The sequence below is a fragment of the Pelodiscus sinensis genome, chromosome 2 (assembly GCF_049634645.1).
Source record: "Pelodiscus sinensis isolate JC-2024 chromosome 2, ASM4963464v1, whole genome shotgun sequence".
NCBI classification, from domain to species: Eukaryota; Metazoa; Chordata; order Testudines; family Trionychidae; genus Pelodiscus; species Pelodiscus sinensis.
Genome location: NC_134712.1, coordinates 216,983,142 through 217,004,726, shown reverse-complemented (window position 1 = coordinate 217,004,726; position 21,585 = coordinate 216,983,142). Strand labels below are relative to the sequence as shown.

At 41.5% G+C, this 21,585-nt stretch overlaps 1 protein-coding gene across 3 annotated transcripts in view; it reads right to left on the bottom strand.

The window, feature by feature from the left end:
- Positions 1–1,031: 1,031 nt before the first annotated feature.
- Positions 1,032–21,585, bottom strand: part of SLC25A40 (solute carrier family 25 member 40) — an 84,590-nt gene continuing 64,036 nt past the window's right edge. For 2 of the 3 annotated variants that reach the window (XM_025182820.2, XM_025182818.2), the window contains exons 9-11: positions 17,182–17,263; positions 14,184–14,264; positions 2,748–3,115 (exon numbers count right to left, since the gene is read on the bottom strand). In XM_025182820.2, the coding sequence (XP_025038605.1) occupies positions 2,982–3,115; positions 14,184–14,264; positions 17,182–17,263 (297 nt within the window). In that variant the 3' untranslated portion in view covers positions 2,748–2,981. The other variant, XM_025182819.2, reaches the window with a different exon arrangement.

Genomic DNA, 21,585 nt, shown 5'->3' with positions numbered 1-21,585 from the left:
TGTGGAATTCTGGACCCTCATAACATCCTCTGGCAAAGACCATAATAAGGTTCAAAGAAGAACTAGATAAGCTCATGGAGTATTAGTCCATTAGCTAGGGTAAGTAAAGATACCAAATCATGCTTTGAAGTGTCGCTAGCTGCTGTTTGCCAGAAGCTAGCAATGGGTAATAGAGGATGTATCATTTAATGTTCTGTTCATTCTCTCTGAAAAACCTGGCATTGGCCACCCTCAGAAGACAGGATGCTGCGCTAGAGGCACCACTGATCTGATTCTACTATGACTGCTTTATGTCACTATCTCAGCAACTGTCATTCATTTTCAATTTATCCATCCTACTTTGTGCAGTGGGTCAGCTTTAGTGTTTTCTGTATTTCAAATTTACCATTCTTCCTTTTACATAGCCCAAGTGGAAAGGCGCAAAGCCAGATCTTAGAAGCTGACTTGCATGCCTTGTAAGGCAGCTTCTAAAACCAGGCTTTAGACAAGGGGTGGGCAAAAGGGCCTCTGCAGGCCGGATTCAGCCCACGAAGCGGGTGGATCCAGCCCACGGAGGCCCTGCTGCTCCCCTGCCCCAGGCCCTAATTGGCCTGGGGGCAGAGGAGCACAAAAAGCCTCATCCTGCCCTGCCAGGAGCACACGGTGCTTTGAAGTGCTGCATGCTGCTTGCAGGGCAGGGGGGAGGGGCGGAGAGCAGAGGAGGTCTGGGGTGGGGTAGCCCCGCCCATTCCCGGGTGACCCAGGGCTACTTCAAAAATTTTTGAAGTGTCCTCTGGGCAAAAATTATTGCTTACCCCTGCTTTAGCCAGAACAGAGCTGAGATTACAAAATACAAGCAATTAAAATCAAGAAGTATCTATTAAACCACAATCAACGTAATGAAATAAATGTTCCTGAATAAGAGTTTAAACTTCCTATGATCAGAAACTAAATAATTCATGTGTACTCAAGATCACAAAACAAGAAAACATTTGATTTTATTAAATATTAACATTTTGTCCCATCAGTGGCTAGTATATGAACTAATTTACATGCTGATTAAACATGTATTGCATTGTTTATCTCCATTTAGAAAATATTTGAATGTTCCATATTTTTACTGGGATGTATGTATTTTTCATAAAGTGCTTTTTTTTTGTATCATTAAAGTGTAAACTATCCTGAGAGAAAATTCTTTATGGCTCACTTGAATTAGAATTTATTTTCCTGCCTCCTCACACCATTCTTTATTCTACATCCTTTTTTCAGCTTCAGAAATACAGGGAGCTTTTAAACCTGTGGGGTTCTTAATCCTCATCTTTTATGGCTACAAAATAATGGTGCAAGACTCTTTTTTCCCCACAAGGGAAAAAAGCTCTTTTTCTATGGCTTCATAACTTTCAGTGGGTACTCTCTCAGTTTAGTCAACTCCACAAGTAAGAAAGGCAACATCTAGTCACTATACTAGCAGTGTTCAAAAAATATAGCAACAAAGCGCACAATGTGATCAGTGGGAACAAATGGCAGTTAAAAATTAATGAAAGGATAAAAACCTGAAGAACTGCAAATGAATGGTGATTTCTATCTGACTTCCTAAGAATTGTAGATTACATACATATTTTAAGTTTTAGGTGATAAAGATGAGCCCAACACAAAGTTTAACCTTTCCTCTTCCCCCAAAACCTTAAATGCAAATTCTTAAAGAAACAGGTTGTGGTCCTTGGATGCTATGGAAATGACGTTAGCTTGTGAAAGCTTTCATCATGCCTCTTGCACGCACCCAAAAGTTATCCAAGATATTTTATTATTTAGAATTCTTTTGCAGGATAGCCACTGTACTTTAAAAAAAACTAGTCATAGGATTGCACATAACTAGTCTGTCATAGGTAGCACATTTTACACTGCTGCAGGCTCCATCATACCTTGCTTTGTACATCACAAAGCTTCCCTCTGGAGATTTTAGATGTGCAAAAAACTAGGATCAAGCTCTAAATGGGAAATTTGATTTCCAGCATTTATAAACAACTAACCAGATAATCAGCTTAACACATGGCTCTGCAGTGGAATCCAAACTGTTTCACTTTGAAATTCCAAGTTACATGGCAAGAGAATCAAAGTGAAAAATATGCAGAGGGTTACATGGCAAACAACTTAATGCTGATTATTCATTTAACTCAAGGCTGTGTAGAGTAAAGTTTCTAATCAATTCAAGAACAGTGAATGTTACAGGATTCCTAACTATTGGATTGCTGATCTATAGCATAATATATGTATCATATTCAAACTGCATATATATTAGGCCAAATGTAATTGGTTTTTAGGGTTCTGTTTCAAGGCTATTTGGTGGTGCCCCTTTCTACCTTCAGTTTCACTGAAACACTGATGAAATACTTAACCTAACTTGCAATTAACAAAGACATAAGACAACCATTTTTGAAGGGGCAAATATTTAAACATGATTGAGCATTCATGAAAGAATTTCCATGTCTACTTACATATTGTCTATTTTTCTGAACACAAATCCTAAAGGATTATCAGAGCATAAATACATTCTAAAAGTCAATTTAGAGAAATATTAACATACATTGTCAAAAATGATCATGTTCCATATCAGTCTCATTTTCCACAGAAAATGTTTTTCTTTAATACAGGTGGTAAATACTAGTTCATGTTTTCTGACCAATCTTAAAGGGTTTTTTTATTCATTTCTGAAGATGATTACAAAACTATCAATTTGCTTCCTAGGAGCATGGTCTGTAAAGAGAAAATTCACATGAAATTTTAAACAATGGTTCTAGGAATTTACATAGCATATAGTACTCTTATACTTTTTTGAATAAAGGTGCATAATCAGCCTTGAGGAAGTGCTAAGCAAAGGGATTTGCACCTGGTTAGCAAATGTCATGGCTGACTTTTACGCAGTAACTCTGGAATACTTTAATTGTAGACAACAGTCTAAGTTGACACAATCTTGGCCAGATACCTTGTCTGTAGCTGCAATCTTAGCTTGAGTGAGAATTTTTATCTTTGTGGTTTTTTTGTTTGTTTAATTTACGAAAGAAGGATTTCCCATATTCATATGTGCTGATCATTATGGCACAAGCAGGAGCAACTTTAATCAACCGTGGAACAATACCTGCAGGGGGGGAAAACATTTAGTCTCCAATTAGCCATACATATCACTCGTTTTCAGAATAAGACAGATGACAGGCTTCTATAACACTGTGTAGTATCACTCTGTGAAGCAAGTAAAGTGGTAAGCTTACCATTCTTAAAAGAAACATAGAGGCCACTGTACTGCAAACATTTGTGTATTACACCCTAACAGTCTCGAGGAACCAATGCAGTGGTACCAGCATTCACAAGGGTCATGATTGTGGACCAATTTTTGTCATTACACCTGTCACCATAACCAGAGGAAGCTTTTTATCTGATCTATCTGCAGATTTCCCCTTTGGCTGCTAGAGCCACAAGTGACAATGGTGGCATCCTCTGTACATTCAGAGGAGGTATAGCACTATGGACTCACTCCCAGCCATTTATAGTAGTCCCACTTCCAGCTTTCCTTGCTACAGTACAGTGAATGGAAGTAGACACTGAGGAGAAGCTCTTCCCCTGGGGACTGGAGAGGGAGCAGCTGGAGTGTATTAGTGGCAAACAAGTGCAATGGCAGTCAGGAGGATTTAGGACAGGAAAGGTGGGATTCATGAACAAGGTGCAGAGGGAACAGATGCAGGGTATATGTATTTAATATTAATTTTCAATATGTAATTGTCACACTGGTGAATGGCATGGGTAGATGGGATTCAAAAGTGAGCAGATAGAGCCTCTACCAGTTTTTTTTTAATTTGCAGGTTATTTTATTATGTGAATTCTTAAGTTGGCAATTTACCAAGACTACTTGAGTACAAAAGTTATGCATGTGTAGGATCAGGCCCATAATTAAATTGGGCATCATTTTTTATGGTAGTTGCTCACGGGAAGTAAAACTTTTAATCTGTTTATCCATTTACGTCTAATATCACTAAGTTTAGACTTGACATTTTAGATGAAAATAACTTTACTAGGCAAATTTGGAAATTTTATAACCCCTTTTAATATACAAGTTAAGTTATGACTTAAAGATGAAGAGAAAAATCCTTCCTTTTGGTTTGTGCTCCTGAATTGGACTGAATTTTAGATTACATTTTGATTTTCTTGTAAACAGTTTAAAATGAATTGCACTGACTTATCACGTGTTCTTAAAGGACACTGAAGTAATCTTAAATTAAAATGTTTGTTTTATAAAACAGGGGCTTTCAAAAAAAAAAAAGGTGTCCAATTAAAACTGGTTTAATCACACTCTGTATTGCTTGCAATAGAACCAGAAATAAACTTCCTACTTTACTTCTTTTTACTTTTTTAAACTCTTTCACCTTGGAAAAGGGAAGGTTACTCACCTTCTGCAGTAACTGGACTTCTTCAAGATGAATGCTCCTGTCCCACTCCTGGTGTAGGTGTGGCCCTGCATCTTCGACCGGAGAGTTTTATAGCACACCATTTTATAGCACACCACTTTACTTGCTTGCACACCGTTGTCCGTTGAAGTAGCGCATGCATGACCCTCAGTTCCTTCTCTACATCAGAGTCTGTTAGCTCCTAAGCAGAGGGGAGGAGGGTGGATAGTGGACCATCTATAGAGACTCTTCTCTCAAAGAACTCCAGTTACTGAACAAGGTGAGTAATCTTCCCTTCTTCTTTGAGAGATGTCTTTGTGGGTGCACCACTCCTAGAGACTATACAGCAGTGTCCTTTCAGAAGGTAGGGGCTTCAGCGTGTGTTGAAATGTAGTGGATAGGACTCCTCTGCCCACTTGTGTGTTTGTTTTAGGAAGAGGGATTAGGTGGAGGACTAACATGCAGGTTATGAAGGCATATCAGGGTTGTCTTGGCCATAAGGGACTATTAAGTTGACTTTTGCCCTGTTTGTCCAGATTTTTTGTATGACTGAAGGGGAGAGGGATTGGTGGGAAGACATAGAGGAGATCTATCCAACTCATAAGAAATGCATTCCCTTCTGCCTTTTTTCTTGTGACCACTCTGGAGAACAAAGAGGCTGCACTTAGCATTGTGGGGTACAGCGAAGAGGTTCATTTTGGGTTGGTCCCTCACGTAGAATATTTGGTGTGGTACTGTGTGTTAGCTCCTACTTCTGGTGTTGGAGAAAATGTCTACTCAATTTGTCTCAGGTAGTGTTTGGGAGACCGAAATGTGTGCAGCAGAGATGGCATGTTGTGATGAATGCAAAAGCTCCGGAGTTTTATGATCTTGGTGCAGAATGACTGGAATCTGGCTCCCCTTTATTTATGTAAAACATACAAACAATTTTGCTGGTCATTTTGGGGAAATGTGGTGGCAGTGAACCTGGAAACCCTATACATGATGACAGCCATTACTGTGGATCATGCAGAAGTGTCAGTTGTGTCCAGTGAAGCCTGCAGAGCTATGTGGGCAATGGTTTTGCTATCGGCGACTAGGGCTCTAAACTGAGGTCTTTTAACCTCCAGAATGTCAGCAACAAAAATCAAGGAACTTGGTATAGTTCTTATGATCATACTTTGCCAGTAAAATGGAATAATTGGAATGAATTGAAGGGTAGAAGCAGTGTAGACTTTCCACCCAAATTGGTCTAATCTTTTACTGACCCTGTCTTTAGGCACTGATCTGAAGTGCTGCTGCTGCTTGCCACATTGGTGGGCTGCTTCCACTACCAGTGAGTTTGGAGCTGGATGGGTGAATAGAAATTCAGACCCCTTCGATGATACATAATATTTGTAATTGGCCCTTTTGCAGGTAGGTAGGATGGACTCTGGTGTCTGCCACGCAGTTTTAGCAGGGTCTATGATAGGAAGGTTGATGGGAAGTGCTATCTTAGAAGAGGAAGAAGTTTGCAGAATGTCTGTCAACTCATGCTGAGTTTCAGACAGATCTTTGAGGGCTATTTTAAGTTCTGCAGCTACCCTTTTGAAGAGGTCTTGCAAGTAGAAGTCGTCTGCTGGAGATGGGGACATTATGGCCTTGTCCAGCGAAGACAAGGTATTGGTTAGTGGTGATGTGTCAGGGGCTGGGTCCTCCGTGAACTCTTCCATAGGTTCTTGGATGATATGCTCTGTAAGCATTTGTGGGGGTGATTTGGATGGCTCCCTCTACGGGCTCACATGCCTGCTATGGTATCTTTTATAGAACCCCACAAGGGCTCCAACAAGGCCAATGTCCTGGGTAAGACATGGGTAAGTGGCATCCATGGGTACCTGTACCATGTGGTCATAAGAAGATCAAGATCTGGTTCTTGGTGGGGAGAGATGTCTTCTAGTGAGGAACAGAGAGAAGAAAATGCATCCTCATCCCTATCCTTCTTGTTGCTGGAAATCTGCAACACTGCTGGGGATATATAGTGTGGTGCAGAGATTCACAGGGCAATGGAGATTGAGGCATGGAGACTACCACCAGATCACCATGTAGTAAGAATGATCGTGGTGCTGGTGGTAAAGGTTCTGAGGTGATCAGTGTTGTTTACTGAACCAGAACCATAGGCTGAGACAGATTTGGTGCCAGGTTTAGAGGACAATGCTGGGATGAAGACCAGTATTGATTTCATTAGCAACACTGCCGAAGCCAAAGTGAAGGCAGGCATCTTCAAGCTGCTACCTTTGGTGTCAGAACAGTGGGTGCCGGCTGCCTTACGGCTAGTGCCAGAGGTGCCCGGAGCATAGTATGTGCTGAGGCAAGGTGCCTTCATCATTTGATCAGTGATCTTTTTTTGTGGTTTGTTCCCCATGAGATAACAAAGAAGGTCTCTCTTTAGAATATAATTTAGTTTGCAAGGACTGAGGCAGCGAAGGAGCCGGGATCTGAGGTTAGTCTGTCTTTGGGCACTGACTCTGAGTTTGTTGCAGTGGGGACACTTTGGGGGTATGTGTCTCCCCCCAAGGTAGCAGACACATTGTGAGTGTCCATCAGAGACTGGCATTGCATCTCTACAGGAGGAACAGCACTGAAAGCCCAGTGAGCCAAGCACAGTGAAGATGGCTGATTGAAAAAAAAACTTTTTTAAGCAGAACTATTAACTATAACTATGAACTACACTACTGTAGAGAACTAAACTAAATTAAACTATTTTTCTTGTTTTCCTATTAGATGACTGGGGAGTTCTAGCTCAGGCTGGGAATGGTTGCAAAAGAACTGAGAGGTCTGGCCTGGACACACGGTACTTCAGCAGACAATGGTTCATGAGGCAGGCACTGCGCATGTGCAACCCATACGGTGACTATGAAACTCTCTGATCGAGGCACATGAACACTCCCTACACTAGGAGTGGACTATCCACAGGGACATCTCTCGAAGAAGAATAAAAATAAACCATATAAATGAGGGGGGAAATGGTTACTAAACTTTCATGATGACTGTTCTTCAAGATATGCTGCTCATGTTGATTTCACATTAGGTGCATGCATGTGCTACATGTAAAATTGCAGGAATTTTTCCCCTCGGTGGTATACGTTGGGCTGACTCTAGCACTGTGCTGCCATGCATGTATGCATTGGTATAATCAGCATGACCGGCCCTCTCAGTTTCTTCTTGCCAGCTTAGAGAGAGGGGCAGGACGATGGGTCATGGAATAGACATAAGCAACACATTGCAAAGAACAGTTACAGAAAAGTTAATCACTGTTGTTTGTTCAAGTGCTTGCTCATGTCCATTACACATTAAGTGACTTCCTACCTCTGGTTGTTGGTTTTGGTGGACTGAGGATTGCAACACAGATTATCCAAACCTGGTGAAATTACTAGCCTATTGGGTGATGTCATAGTGGGAGACAATTCAGAGAACTAGAAGGGAACTCGAGAGGTCACTTAATCCAGTCCCCCTCCTTTTTTCAAGATATGACTAAATATTATCTAGAATGGGGATTCTCAAACTTTATTGAAGTGTGTTCCCCTTCTGACAACACAAAATTACAATGACCCCAAGAGGGGACACCAAAGCCTGAGCCTAACTCCTGCTGCCCCAGGCGGGAGGGCCAAAACCTAAGCTCTGCCACCCTGGGCAGGAGGATCAAAGCCGGAGCCTCATGGCCTCAGGCAAAGGGTGCCAAAGCCCAAGCCTTGCTGCCCTGGGTCTTGTGGCTTGTGCAGGTCTTGTGATCTGAACTGTACTGCCCAGGGTTGAAGCCTTCAGTCCTGGACAGTAGGATTTGGGCTTCAGGTCTAGACCTCAGTAAGTTTAGCTCTGGCAAACCCATTAAAACAGGGTTATGACACACTTTGAGGTCCCAACCCAAAGTTTGAGATCTAGACCATCTCTAATAGGTGTTTGTCTAACCTACTCTTAAAAATCTTTAATGATGGAGATTCCACAACCTCTCTAGGCAATTTATTCCAGTGCCTGACAGGAAGATTTTCCTAATGTCCAATCTAAACTACTGTTGCTGCTATGTAAGCCCAGTGCTTCGTGTCACATTCTCAGAGGTAAATGAGATTATTTTTTTCTTCCTTTGTGTAACAACTTTTTACGTACTTGAAAACTGTTGTTATACCCTTTCCCCAGTCTTCTCTTCTCCAAATTAAACATACCCAGTTATTTTCTATTTTTCCCTACAGGTCATGTTTTCTAGATCTTTAATGATTTTTGTAGCTCTTCTCTGGTCTTTCTCCAATACAACATCTTTCCTGAAGTGTGCTCAGAACATAGTTCAGATGAGGCCTAATTAGTGTGGAGTAGAATGGAAGAATTGCATTATGTGTCTTGCTTATGATGCTCCCACTAATACATCTAAGAATGATGTTTGTTTTGTTTTGCAAGTGTTACACTAGTCACTCACATTTAGCTTGTAACCAACTATTACCCCTAAGATTCCCTTCTGTAGTTCTCCAACGTAGGCAATCATTTCCCATTCTGTGTGCATGCAACTGACTGTTCATTCCTAAGAGAAGTACTCTGAACTTGTCCTTATGGGATTTCATTCTATTTACTTCAGACCCTTTCTCCAGTTTGTTCAGATCATTTTGAATTTTAATCCTATCCTCCAAAATACTTGCAACCTTTCCCAGCTTGGTATCATCTGCAACTATCACAAATGTATTCTCTGCCACTATCTAAACCACAGATGAAGATACTGAACATCACTGGACCTAGAACGGATCCCTGAGGGATCTCACTCAACATGTCTTTCAGCTTGACTGTGAACTACTGATAACTACTATCTGAAAACGTAATGAGAAAGTATGTACTCATGACTAGGTGACTGTTCTGCAAATGTCTTGGACTGGGACATGAGCCAAAGATTGCTAATGAAGTCTGAACTCTCATCAAATGGGCTGTGAAGATGTCAGGTAGTAGGACTCCTGTCTTCCCACAGAATGTGTGAATTCAGGGAATTACCTAGGATGAAATTTTCTAGGCCTAAACTGATATAGGTCTTTGATCCTGTCTGCTACTGTTTCAAAAATCTGTGTGTATTTATGGAATAGCTTGATTCCCTCCATGTAGAAGGCTAGGGCACATCTAACATTCAGCATGTGCTGACACCATTCCTCTGTGTTCTTGTCTAATTTTGGGAAGAAAACAGGCAGGAAAATAGTCTGATTGCTACGAAACCGGGAGAACATCTGTGGCAGGAATGCAGTTGAACCTTGTCCTTAATGAACACTGTTAATGGGATTCTGAAGTCAGTCCTGATTTTTGAGACTCTTCTGAATGAGACTCTTCTCTTCCAGGTAAGATGCAACAAAGCCATGCTAGCAGCTCAAAGGAGGTCATGTCACAAGGAGGAAGGAGAAAATTTGTTCCTCTTGGTTTCTGAGAACAGGACAAGGAGTAATGGGCTTAAAGTGCAGCAGGGGAGGTTTAGATTGGACATTAGGAAAAAATTCCTAACTGTCAGGGTGGTCAAATATTGGAATAAATTGCCAAGGGAGGTGGTGGAATCTCCCTCTCTGGAGATATTTAAGAACAGGTTAGATAGACATCTGTCAGGGATGGTGTAGACAGAGCTTGGTCCTGCCTTGAGGGCAGGGGGCTGGACTCGATGACCTCTCGAGGTCCCTTCCAGTCCTATGATTCTATGAGAGACTTGATAGGACCAGGAGTAGGTCCCATAGAAGGGCAGACTTGTGAGTTTGAGCATAAAGCCTCTCTAGACCAATCCTAATTAACCTATTCATAAACGATCTGGAGAAAGGGGTAAACAGTGAGGTGGCAAAAATTGCAAATGGTACTAAACTGTTCAAGATAGTTAAGACCAAAACAGACTGTGAAGAACTTCAAAAGGATCTCACAAAACTAGGTGACTGGGCAGCAAAATGGCAAATGAATTTTAATGTTGATAAATGCAAAGTAATGCACATTGGATAAGCCAGCAGGGCTTCTGTTTTTAAAATGTACAAGAGCCCTGCTGGGAATCTTATACATTTCAAAAGCAGAATCGCAGCAGAAGCGGCATAAGGGGAAAACTGCTTCAGTCTCTGTTCACGCCATTTCCCACTGTGCCTCTACCTCCCCTGCCCCCGGTGGAGATGGTGCTGAGGGACACCAGCTTGTAAGCCAGCTCCTGCTCCCCCAGCCCTCTCTCTGACAGAGGCAGCAAGGGGTGGGGGGCAGGAAGCAACTAGTTGCATCATTAGTTGATTATCTAATAAGCTTATGCTTATGGGATAGTCAACTAGTCACATACATCCCTATGGTATGCCACATCTTGAATACTGTATACAGATGTGGTCACCTAATCTCAAAAAAGATACTAGCCTTGGCATTGGAAAAGGTTCAGAAAGGTTGGAAAAGGTTCAGAAAAGGGAAACATTGGAAAAGGTTGGAAAAGGTTCAGAAAAGGGAAACAAAAATGGTTATGGGTTAGGAATGGGTGCCATATGGAGAAAGATTAAAAAAGACTGGGACTTTTCAGCTTAGAAAAGAGTCTCAGGGGTTATATATAATAGAGGTCTATAAAGTCATGACAGGTATGGATAAAGTGAATAAGGGAAAAGTTATGTACTTGTTCCCATAACATAAGAACTAGGATTACCACATGAAATTAATAGGTAGCAGGTTTAAAACAAACAAAAGGAAGTATTTCTTCGTGCAGCACACGGTCATTCTACAGAATTCCTTGCCAGAGGATGTTGTGAAGACCAGGACTTTAACAGGGTTCAAAAAAGAATCATAGAATACTACGACCGGAAGGGACCTCAAGTGGTCATCGAGTCCAGTCCCTGCCCACATGGCAGGACCAAATACTGTCTATACCATAGATATTTATCAAATCTACTCTTAAATATCTCCAGAGATGGGGATTCCACAACCTCCCTGGGCAATTTATTCCAGTGTTTAACCACCCTGACAGTTAGGAAGTTTTTCCTAACGTCCAACCTAAAACTCCCTTGCTGCAGTTTAAGCCCATTGCTGCTTCTTCTATCCTCAGAGGCCAAGATGAACAAGTTTTCTCCCTCCTCCTTATGACACCCTTTTAGATACCTGAAAACGGCTATCATGTCCCACCTCAATCTTTTCTTTTCCAAACTAAACAAACCCAATTCTTTCAGCCCTCCTTCATAGATCATGTTCTCTAGACCTTTAATCATTCTCGTTGTCCTTCTCTGGGCCCTCTCCAATTTCTCCACATCTTTCTTGAAATGCGGTGCCCAGAACTGGACACAATACTCCAACTGAGGCCTAACCAGCGCAGAGTAGAGCGGAAGAATGACTTCTCGTGTCTTGCTCACAACACACCTCTTAATGCATCCCAGAATGATGTTTGCTTTTATTGCAACAGCATCACACTGGTGACTCATATTTAGCTTGTGATCCACTATAACCCCTAGATCCCTTTCTGCCGTACTCCTTCCTAGACAGTCGCTTCCCATTCTGTATGTGTGAAATTGATTGTTCCTTCCTAAGTGGAGCACTTTACATTTGTATTTATTAAACTTCATCCTGTTTACCTCAGACCATTTTTCCAATTTGTCCAGATCATTTTGAATTATGACCCTATCCTCCAAAGCAGTTGCAACCCCTCCCAGCTTGGTATCATTTGTAAACTTAATAAGCGTACTTTCTTTGCCAATATCTACATCGTTGATGAAGATATTGAACAGAGCCGGTCCCAAAACAGACTCCTGCAGAACTTCTACCTTTCCAGCTGGATTGTGAACCATTAATAACTACTCTCTGAATACGGTTATCCAGCCAGTTATGCACTCACCTTAAAGTAACCCCATCTAAGTTGTATTTGCCTAGTTTATTGATAAGGATATCATGCGAGACCGTATCAAATGCCTTACTAAAGTCTAGGTATACTACATCCACCGCTTCTCCCTTATCCACAAGACTCGTTATCCTATCAAAGAAAGCTATCAGATTGGCTTGTCATAATTTATTCTTTACAAATCTATGCTGGCTGTTGGCTATCACCTTGCCACCTTCCATATGTTTACAGATAATTACTTGCTCCATTATCTTCCCTGGCACAGAAGTTAAACTAACTTGTCTGTAGTTTCCTGGGCTGTTCTTATTTCTCTTTTTATAAATAGGCACTATATTTGCCCTTTTCCAGTCTTCTGGAATCTCTCCTATCTCCCATGATTTTCCAGAGATGATAGCTAGAGGCTCAGATACCTCCTCTATCAGCTCCTTCAGTATTCTAGGATGCATTTCATCAGCCCCTGGTGACTTTTCTAGGTGATTTTTAACTTGTTCTTTTTAATTAGTTAAATTAATGGAGGATAGGTCCATCAAAACTTATTAGCCAGGATGAGTAGGAATTGTCTCTCTAACTTCTGTTTGTCAGAGGCAAGGGATCACTTGATGATTACCTGTTCTGTTCACTCTCTCTGGGGCATCGGCGTTGGCTGTTGTTGGAAGATGGGATGCTGGGTTAGATGGATCTTTGGTCTGATCCAGTATGACTGTTCTTATGTAAGAAGAAAAGTGCAGGAATGGCTGGGCCCCTCATACTGGTGCTTGAGTGCAGCATCTGAGACTGGTTGATGGATACCAGTGAGGGAAAAATCTCCAGTGATTGGCACACAGCATGCACACATCTAACATAAAATGGACATAAGCAAGCACTCGAAGAACCATATTTTCTGTTTTAGTAATTTCATGGGATAAAGATGAGGATTTTTAGGTATGTTTTTTATTCCCATAGCGTACCTTTTTAAATAGATAAACTGAAGCCAGTGGTGCTGTGAAACTAGGTGTGCCAGAGTTATATGTGGCATGCAAGACCACTACCCTTGCCTCATGGATTTAGTAATGTAAGGCCATAATTTGACTATGGCATAATCTATCCTCCCTTAAAGCATCATGGCACAAAAGCCCAACTTTCAATGGCTTTATGTAATCATCCTGATTCTGTTTTTGAGCTTTCTGGAAGTCATTAGCTCACAATATCCTGCAAGCTAGCAACTGTCCAAAGTGAATTACTGTAGTAAACTGGATTCCCAGCTACCATCCGTCTAGTCAAAGGGAAATCAAGATCTCAGCAAAACTTCCTCAAGCACCTAAGAATGCAGACAGAAAAGCCCGTTGAAGCTACAGCTTTGTTTCTGAATATCAAAAGAGTTAGTGTGAAAAATGTAGAAGACCCCCCCCCCAAAGGTGGGATTGGATGTAGAAGTAGTAGTGACTGTAGGAGATAAATCACAGTGAACCCACAATAAAATAAGGCCCTTACTGTGCCCCTAAAGAAAGGTGGGTCTCTCTTGCCCCAAAGAACAGAGAACTTAAGAGTCTCCAGTCTGTCTTAGTTCTCTCTTTGTTTTACAAACTGTATCTCTTACCTACTAAAAAAGCTATTTTCACTTGCAAAAACTACCTTTTCTCCCTCCCCATAACTGGGCATAAAATACTTCTTTGTTTTTCACAATTCTTTAGTTGCAGAACCTTTACACCACCATTTTACAGTCAGTAACAATTTTGGGAAATAATTACAACTACATTAATTGATATACGTGCTAATTGTCAGATGCTTGAAAAATAAATCACCTCTGTTCTTAGACACTGTTAATCCATCAATGGTTTCTCAATTAAGAGTTGGCAAGAATACCATTTTTTAAATTTTATATATATAAAATATATATAATTCTTTATCTTGCATGTTAGAGTCTATATAAACTTAAGGATTAAATCCACTTAATATATTTTTTCTTGAAAATATATTAGAACAATTACCAGCAAATAATCCAGTAAACCCATACTCGGCAAAAATTCTCTTCATTGTCGTCCATGTTGATTTGGAGCCCTTCTGTGACACTAGGTAGAATAAAACAAAATAAAGCATGAATTAAATAATATACAAATCAATACCACCACTGAAAGGTAATAAATACTCTTGAAAATTAGAGGGAATATCAACTAAATGCAATAGCTGTTTTTATTTTAGTCAAATTTAACTTTGTTCTCTCTTAATTTTGGCTGTACTGATGGCAAACAAAGGAGTTATTTTACCTGTCTTGAGGATGAGGGGCTCAAATATGTAGGCTGCCCTGGGGACAGAGGACAACACCAGTCCTCTCTCACCACAGCAGCTTGGGGCCAGGTGAGAAGCACCTGTCCATGGCCACTGCACCTACGGTGGGCTCATCCAGGGTAGGGAGGCATATCCATCAGCTGGGGGACAGAGACACACACAAACAGACAAACTCTCTCTTTGCTCCCATAAAGCTGGCCTGGTTTACTGTATTCCAAGCGAAAAGCCTAGAATGAAAGGGGATCCTAAACTTTAAAGATGCTGGCCCTGGAAGGAAAAGGATCGAGTGAATTGTCAGCAATAGCAGCTAAAAATTAGCATCTGGCAAACCGATACAAAGGAACTGCAGCAAGCAGGTTAGTTATCCCAACTCAGAGACAGAATTACACTAGGGCTACCTGTGCTATGGATAGAGAGGTTAAGCCTAAGTAAAGGAACATGAATACTACACACTTTTTTATTTTAACCCACTTTCCTAGATGCCGTATTCCTTTTGACAAATAAATATACTTTGAAGAAATTGTTTTTATTTTACTGGAATTAGCTACTGTTGCAGGGCCCAGAGGAAATGTGCTTATAGAGGCATACATAGGAGGGCCTGTTGGGCGCAAACAGTTGATAAACGGGGGGAACCACTTCTCAGAGATCCAGTCCTTGATTTGTCGAACCATGTGGTTTCACCCAGAGAGGAGAGAAGGTAGGAAAACCTTTCACTCTGAGCAATATGTGGGCTGTAAGCCACTTATTGCCCATCCTTTCTCTAAGGGTACACTCAACAGGGACTAAAAGAGGTCTAGAACATAGCTTGTCCTGTATCCATGAGAACAGCATTCATATAAATGTTAAGTTCTCATGTTAAAATCCATTAAACCAAACCGCATATTTACCTATACTGAAACTTTAGTTATAAACTTTGTTTTTTGTAGTATGCAGTTCCGTTTAATTTAGTGAACAGTATTAGGAAATACTGGCATAATAATTTTTTTTAAAGAAAAAAACTGGCTCGCTGTGGCAAATTGAATCTACAAGGTCACTTTATGTAGGTGTGGAAAAACACCCAGTGTCTTATGCCACTGATTGCCTCTAAAATTACACTTATGCTATCAAATCCACAACACCATGTGTGCGTCCACATATAAGAAGATCTTAAACAGACCAACTGTTTTTTTTTATATTTAGTTCCTGACATACTATTCTCATTGTCTTATAATACCAAAATGGTAGAATATGCCTTATGTGGAACAGTAGCCAATTGTGAACAAGAGTTAAAATAGGGAGGCAAAGAATGCTTTTTGTCTTCTCCATCCCGTTAAGTTATTGGAGTATGCACTCTTACCTAGTTCACCATTATGCCCCTATCTCTCATTTGTCTTTTCATTATAGACCCCATTAAAAAGTGATTTAAAACACCTTAAGAATAATATAGCAATTGTCTAGATTAAAGTTAAAGAATAAAAGTCTTTAAGGAGAGCCAGTACTGACTTTCCTATTTTCTAACAGTCTGGGTGGAGCTAGATGTGAAAACAATTTTATCAAGTTATTCCAGTCAGCTCCAGAGTTTTTCCACAGAACATTGTTCAAGTTCAGTTTATAGAAGAAACTTAGAAAAAACTGCCTAAAAGATTTATATTTAATTTGGATAAATATTGGGATCACCTAAGACCTTATTCCACTCAGTTCAATTCTAGAATTCACCACTCATACCTTTTTGTTTTGGTCTCCCCTAGGGCTGTACCCCGGGTGCTATCAAGTCCCTGTAATTAAGCCCTCCCAGGGCTAAGCTGTTATCAGTGTCTGTGTTACTCTATGCCTTTTCTGGCGGAGACCAGCACTTTTGGCTCAGCAGGACAGGGTGGTGAAGGCACTGAAGATGGCAGATAGGCAGGCTCAATGATATGATCAGCCCATCAGATAACAGTCTCAGGGGGATCACTGTAACTGAACTCCTCACAATTATATCACACACTTCATGTTCGGTTTGATTGCTTTTCAGGAACTAATCCATGCATAGCATGCTCTGTATATTATAACCAATGCAGTTCATTATAACCTGATGTTCACATTTTAGATTTATCTCATTCATTGTCCCTAGTACCAGGGTATTCTTGCTTATCCAGCTATAGCGACTCCAACCTAATTCTTGTTACACTATCATCTACAACTTAATTTTCCATACATACCCTCTGAGAAATGTCAATTAATGTCAAATTAAGCTCGCAATAATGTTGTCCAGTTTTTATTAACTGAAACAGTATTACCAGTAAAAACCTCCAACTTCTCACCTTTTCTCTCCTCCAAGTCATTAAAAATACATAAAATAGAACAGTTCCCATAAAATATTCCAGAAGAATTTACAGCATATGAAAAACAGAACAGGATGCATTACAGAGTTTTGAGATACATCATAGGAGAAAGGATATGAGGTTGATTTAAAATCCTCACTGGAAACCCATATAATTAAACAGCATTATGTTTTGATTTCCCACTTTTATTACTTTCAGTTAGTAAGTAATATGCACTCCAATTCAATTCCTCTTCTTCCCATTTAAGCCTCACAATAAGACATAAATTGAGCATCTGGTTTTTAGTTGAGCCCTCTTCCTGGGCACAATTTCACCTCTGAACAGTGGAAACAAAGATAGTTTTTGAGGTAATCTAAAATGTGAAGAACATACAGTATTCCAGTTCCAAAGAACTTACCGTTTAAAGTCTCATACGACCAGATTTCAGTTTGTCTGTGTGTTTTCACCACATCAAATGGTAAAGTCACTGCAGCTGCAATCTATTAAACAGTAAACAGATTTTATTTTATTAATATTGCACTTTAAATGTCATAACATCAACAAGCTCACTCCATAAAGTTTTGTGGTTTTGTATATATATATGACCATAGTAAATCTCACTCTATTTAACAAGTCCACGAAGCATTTCAAAATTAAATCTCATTAAATAAACAATCTAGAATAGCCGCTTAGAAAACTTAGATTGTATATAAATGTATGCATAATCCACAGAGGGCCCAATCCTCCTCATAAGGACTTCCAAAAGAAGCAGGATAGGAATCAAAATGGCTACTTCTTTTATACTGAACCTGACAATTAAAGTTTCCATTTTAATGTAAATGCCCATCTATTGTGGATTACTCAAGTGCCCTTCACAATCAACCTTTACAGTAGGTCTCATCAATGAGGTACACTTTCTCTGTAAAACGAACAGGTGGATTGCTCACTGAAGCCAGGTTTACCCTACTGTGACGTAGTGGGGGTACTTGCTGGGCTGTGGTGACCTCTGCTGTCATTATGCAAAGGTGACTCCATACCGGTTGAACCAGCCAACCCCCCATGGGGAGAAACAAAGGAAGGTGGATGCTGCCCTGGCTGGGGGCAGGGCTTGGAGAGGGAGATAGTTCCTGGCTGGAAAGCAGGGGAGAAGGAACTGGGGAGGGGGCTGGGATTCCCCTATCTCAAAGGGGCACTGAGGCCTCTTAGCCCCAGTTCCTGTAACCAGATTACATCTGTGCTGTGCTATATCCTGGAGGAGCAATAAACCACCCTCAATTCCACTGGCTGGTGGAGTCTGTTTGTGCCATTTCGGGGTGCAGGAGACGGGGGACCCCCAACACGCCATCACACCTACAAAGTTTTGTCAGTTCAGCTAAGAGGTGGGATTCCTGTCCAACAGATGTGCCAGTGGGAGCCCTTTGTATAGATTCAATTAACATGGCAAACTATACTTTTCCTGGTATATCTTATTTTGTTCAGGGGAGCTAGAATAAGTTATAACAGCAAAAATACAATATTGCAACAGAAGATGCATCCACATTAGGAGTGCTTTGCTGGAATAGCATCCTGGCACAGCTATATTGGCAAAGAGCTCTTACTGTAGGCCTGTTCCTGAACTCTGTTGTAAACTCTGGGAGATGCTGCTTATCTGTAAATATAGCTTGCAGCAATAATAAACATAAGTCTTCTATTTGTGCAAAACTAGCGCCTTATTCTAGGGCTGTAATAGTGTAGTCGATTAACAGATAAGCTTTTGCTTATCGGTTAATGCTATAGACTATATGTATTTCCCCCTCCTCTCCACCAGTAAATTCTTTAGCAGCCTGGCCAGGAGCCCAGCTCAGTCCTGGCTCACGCCGGTCCAGAACCTACCCCCGCTGAGACTCTGCATTTAAAGTGTATTAGGAGCTAGGCGGAGAGACAGCCCAGCTCAGTTCCGGCTCACACCGGGTCTGGGAGCTCAGCCCTTCCCCATGACAGCTAATTTTTAAACTGGTTCCCCTCATGGACCAACTCCGGCCTGGCACCCTGTGCTGCTGCCTCTGTATCAGAGCCAGCAACATGGAGTGGCAGAGTGTTCCTCGGGAGTGGGGCTGGGGCGCATGACTGCTGACCCCACCCCTAGGGACTATAGAATAGTTGAGTAACCAATAAGAATTAATGAGGTTATTCAACTATTCAATTAACTGATATTTAACAACCCTGTCTCCTTCTAGATTCCTGGTGTTTCCTTTCATTTGTCTGACTTTCAAGCCCCAATCCTGAAACTGGATCCATTATCTTCCATTCCAGTGTCTCACTGAAGGATCTGGACTTTCCCACAGGTTTTACAGCCTAAAGTGACTATACTGAGATGTTTTTTTACCCATGATCAAACATATTAGATTTTACTTTACAGTACTCTATTCACTACTGATTATTTTACAATAGCAAATATGAGGTTTCTTCACCAAAACATGTAACATATACATTATAGTACTGTATTAGGCGTTTTTACACATTAGCTACCTATGAAAAAGTAGTAATTTTAAAAACCCTGAACTGTTGAGTATGAAAATACAGTAGAGCATATATGCAACAGAAAATTCTTCATGTTTATGCTAACCACAATGCTGTATTTACCATTTGTTTAAAAAAAAACTATGAAAGAATTATTTTTAAAGGGTAATTAAAACTCCAAAACAATAGCATTTTCAAATTATTGCTTCTTACTGTAAATTGTCCAAATGAATTCTGGAAACATGACACATGCATTAAACGGGATCCTGCAACAAATTCTGAGTCTCACAGACAGCCCAGAGAAGAGATTGGAAGCAAGAAGGAGAGGGTTTGCCAGAAGTATCAGTCATTTTTGTGACCCATTTGTGTAGAGGGAAGGCTACCTAGGCTGGGGCTACTGGGCAGAATATATCAAAGAGAGAGTCTTTGATGGCCACCCTCTTTAATAGTTCCTGATGTGCCTTTTTACCATTCTGGGGAACCAGTAGAGGGGACTTAGTCTCATCTGGCAACGATGAGGAGGAAGTCAGTACCAGGGAGACCTTGGCAACCAGACGTGTCCTAGCAACTTGCTTGCCCACTTCTCCCTGTGCCTGCGGAGGGCTCACAGTTGATGGAGGGGGGCAGAAGAGAGAGGCATCTGGCCTATCAAAAGCACAGATATTTAGTGGGCACCTGAGAGGGCTGAATGAACCCCCATGCATTCCATGGGTACTGTGGTGCTGGCCACAGCATTTAAGGTTAAGGGACCAGCTGTGGTGCCATCACCACTATCTTCACTGTAAGTATAGGAGCTTGTCCCACAGCTAGAGAGTCTTGCTCTGAATCCAAGCATCAGTCTGAGCAATTGCACAACTTGTGAACAAGATGGGGCTGAGCAGTGGCTCTGCTCCGACCAGTACCGGCCATTCTTCCTGGAGATGGATCTGGGAAACCTTGACAAATGCCTGGAATGGGGTCTCAGCAACCGGCAGTATTCAGTGGATGGCCCAGGGTTGGTGATCTATACCATACACTCAACATTTGGTACAGGGTTGGCGATCTATACCATACACTCAACATTTGGTACAGTAATGTGGATCAGGACCAGAAAACCAGAGCGAGCTCAGTGTCACCCTGGGGATCCGCAGTCGTTTGGAGAACAGTACCATCAGTCTCTTGACCTATCTCTGGAGCAGTACTGGGGCCATAGAGATTCTGGGCACCAACTCCAGATCTCCGGCTGGGCAGCATGTGCCTCCAAAGGTCTGCGCCCAGTCACTGGCAAGCTCTTCCATGAGCCCCTCTGCTCTTTTTTGAGATCTAGAGACCCAACAAGCCTCTGGAGTTCCTGCCTATTCCAGTTAGAAGTGTGGCAGATGTGAAGGTCAATCATTGACGGGATACCCCCCACAATAGGGAGTGTTGCCGTTGTGGTGGGGACCATGGCAGTCCAAATGTGAGTTTTATCCTGTGACTGTGACACGGCTGGAGTTGGAGCAGGTGGCACTGGAAGAGATATGAAGTCCTGCACTGTCTACTGGGCCACTGGGATAGATGGTACCCAGAGCTGCTAAAGACCACCTTCGCTATCTGGGGTAGCCAGTGAAGAGTCTACAGCACTCGACCTAAGCTGGGACCCAAGAACCCGAAGAGGGTGAAGTGTTGCCCTACTCTTGGTCTTGTCCACCCCAGACTTGTCCTTTTCCTTGCAGGAAACTGGAGACCTTCCCCTCTCTGTCTTCCTGGACTTCTTGGCTGGAGCCATGGAAGGGAAGTGGTGCCAACTTGTGCATGATACCAGCAGGATGCTATGCACTGAATCCACAGTGCTTGATGCCGAGTTGGAGTGCTGCTCTGGTATTAGGGTGAGGACAGACTCCATAAGGAGTGCTTTTAAATAAATGTCACACTCCTATGTCCTGGGCATGAATAACTTGAAAATTCTACACTTATCGCAAATGTGACCTTTGCCCAAGAACGGTAAACAACTATTATGTGGACCACTAATAGGCATGGACTTCAAACAGTGACCCCAGGGCTTAAAATCTGGGAACCAGGGCATGCCGCATCCTAGGCGAAGTCCTGTCCAGGACCTACTAAATCTCTAACTATTCTAGAGAAAATCTCAGAGGGTTAGCCATGTTAGTCTGTAACTGCAAAACAATGAGGGGTTCTGTGGACCTTAAAGACTAATATATGTATTTGGGCATAAGCTTTCATCGGTAAAAAACACTTCATCAGATGCAAAAGGAAAACTATCCTAGAGAGAAAGTATATACAATAAAATGGTAGGGGGAAAAAGTTTGAATTAATGAAAAGCAACAGTACTAGCTGAAGTGGC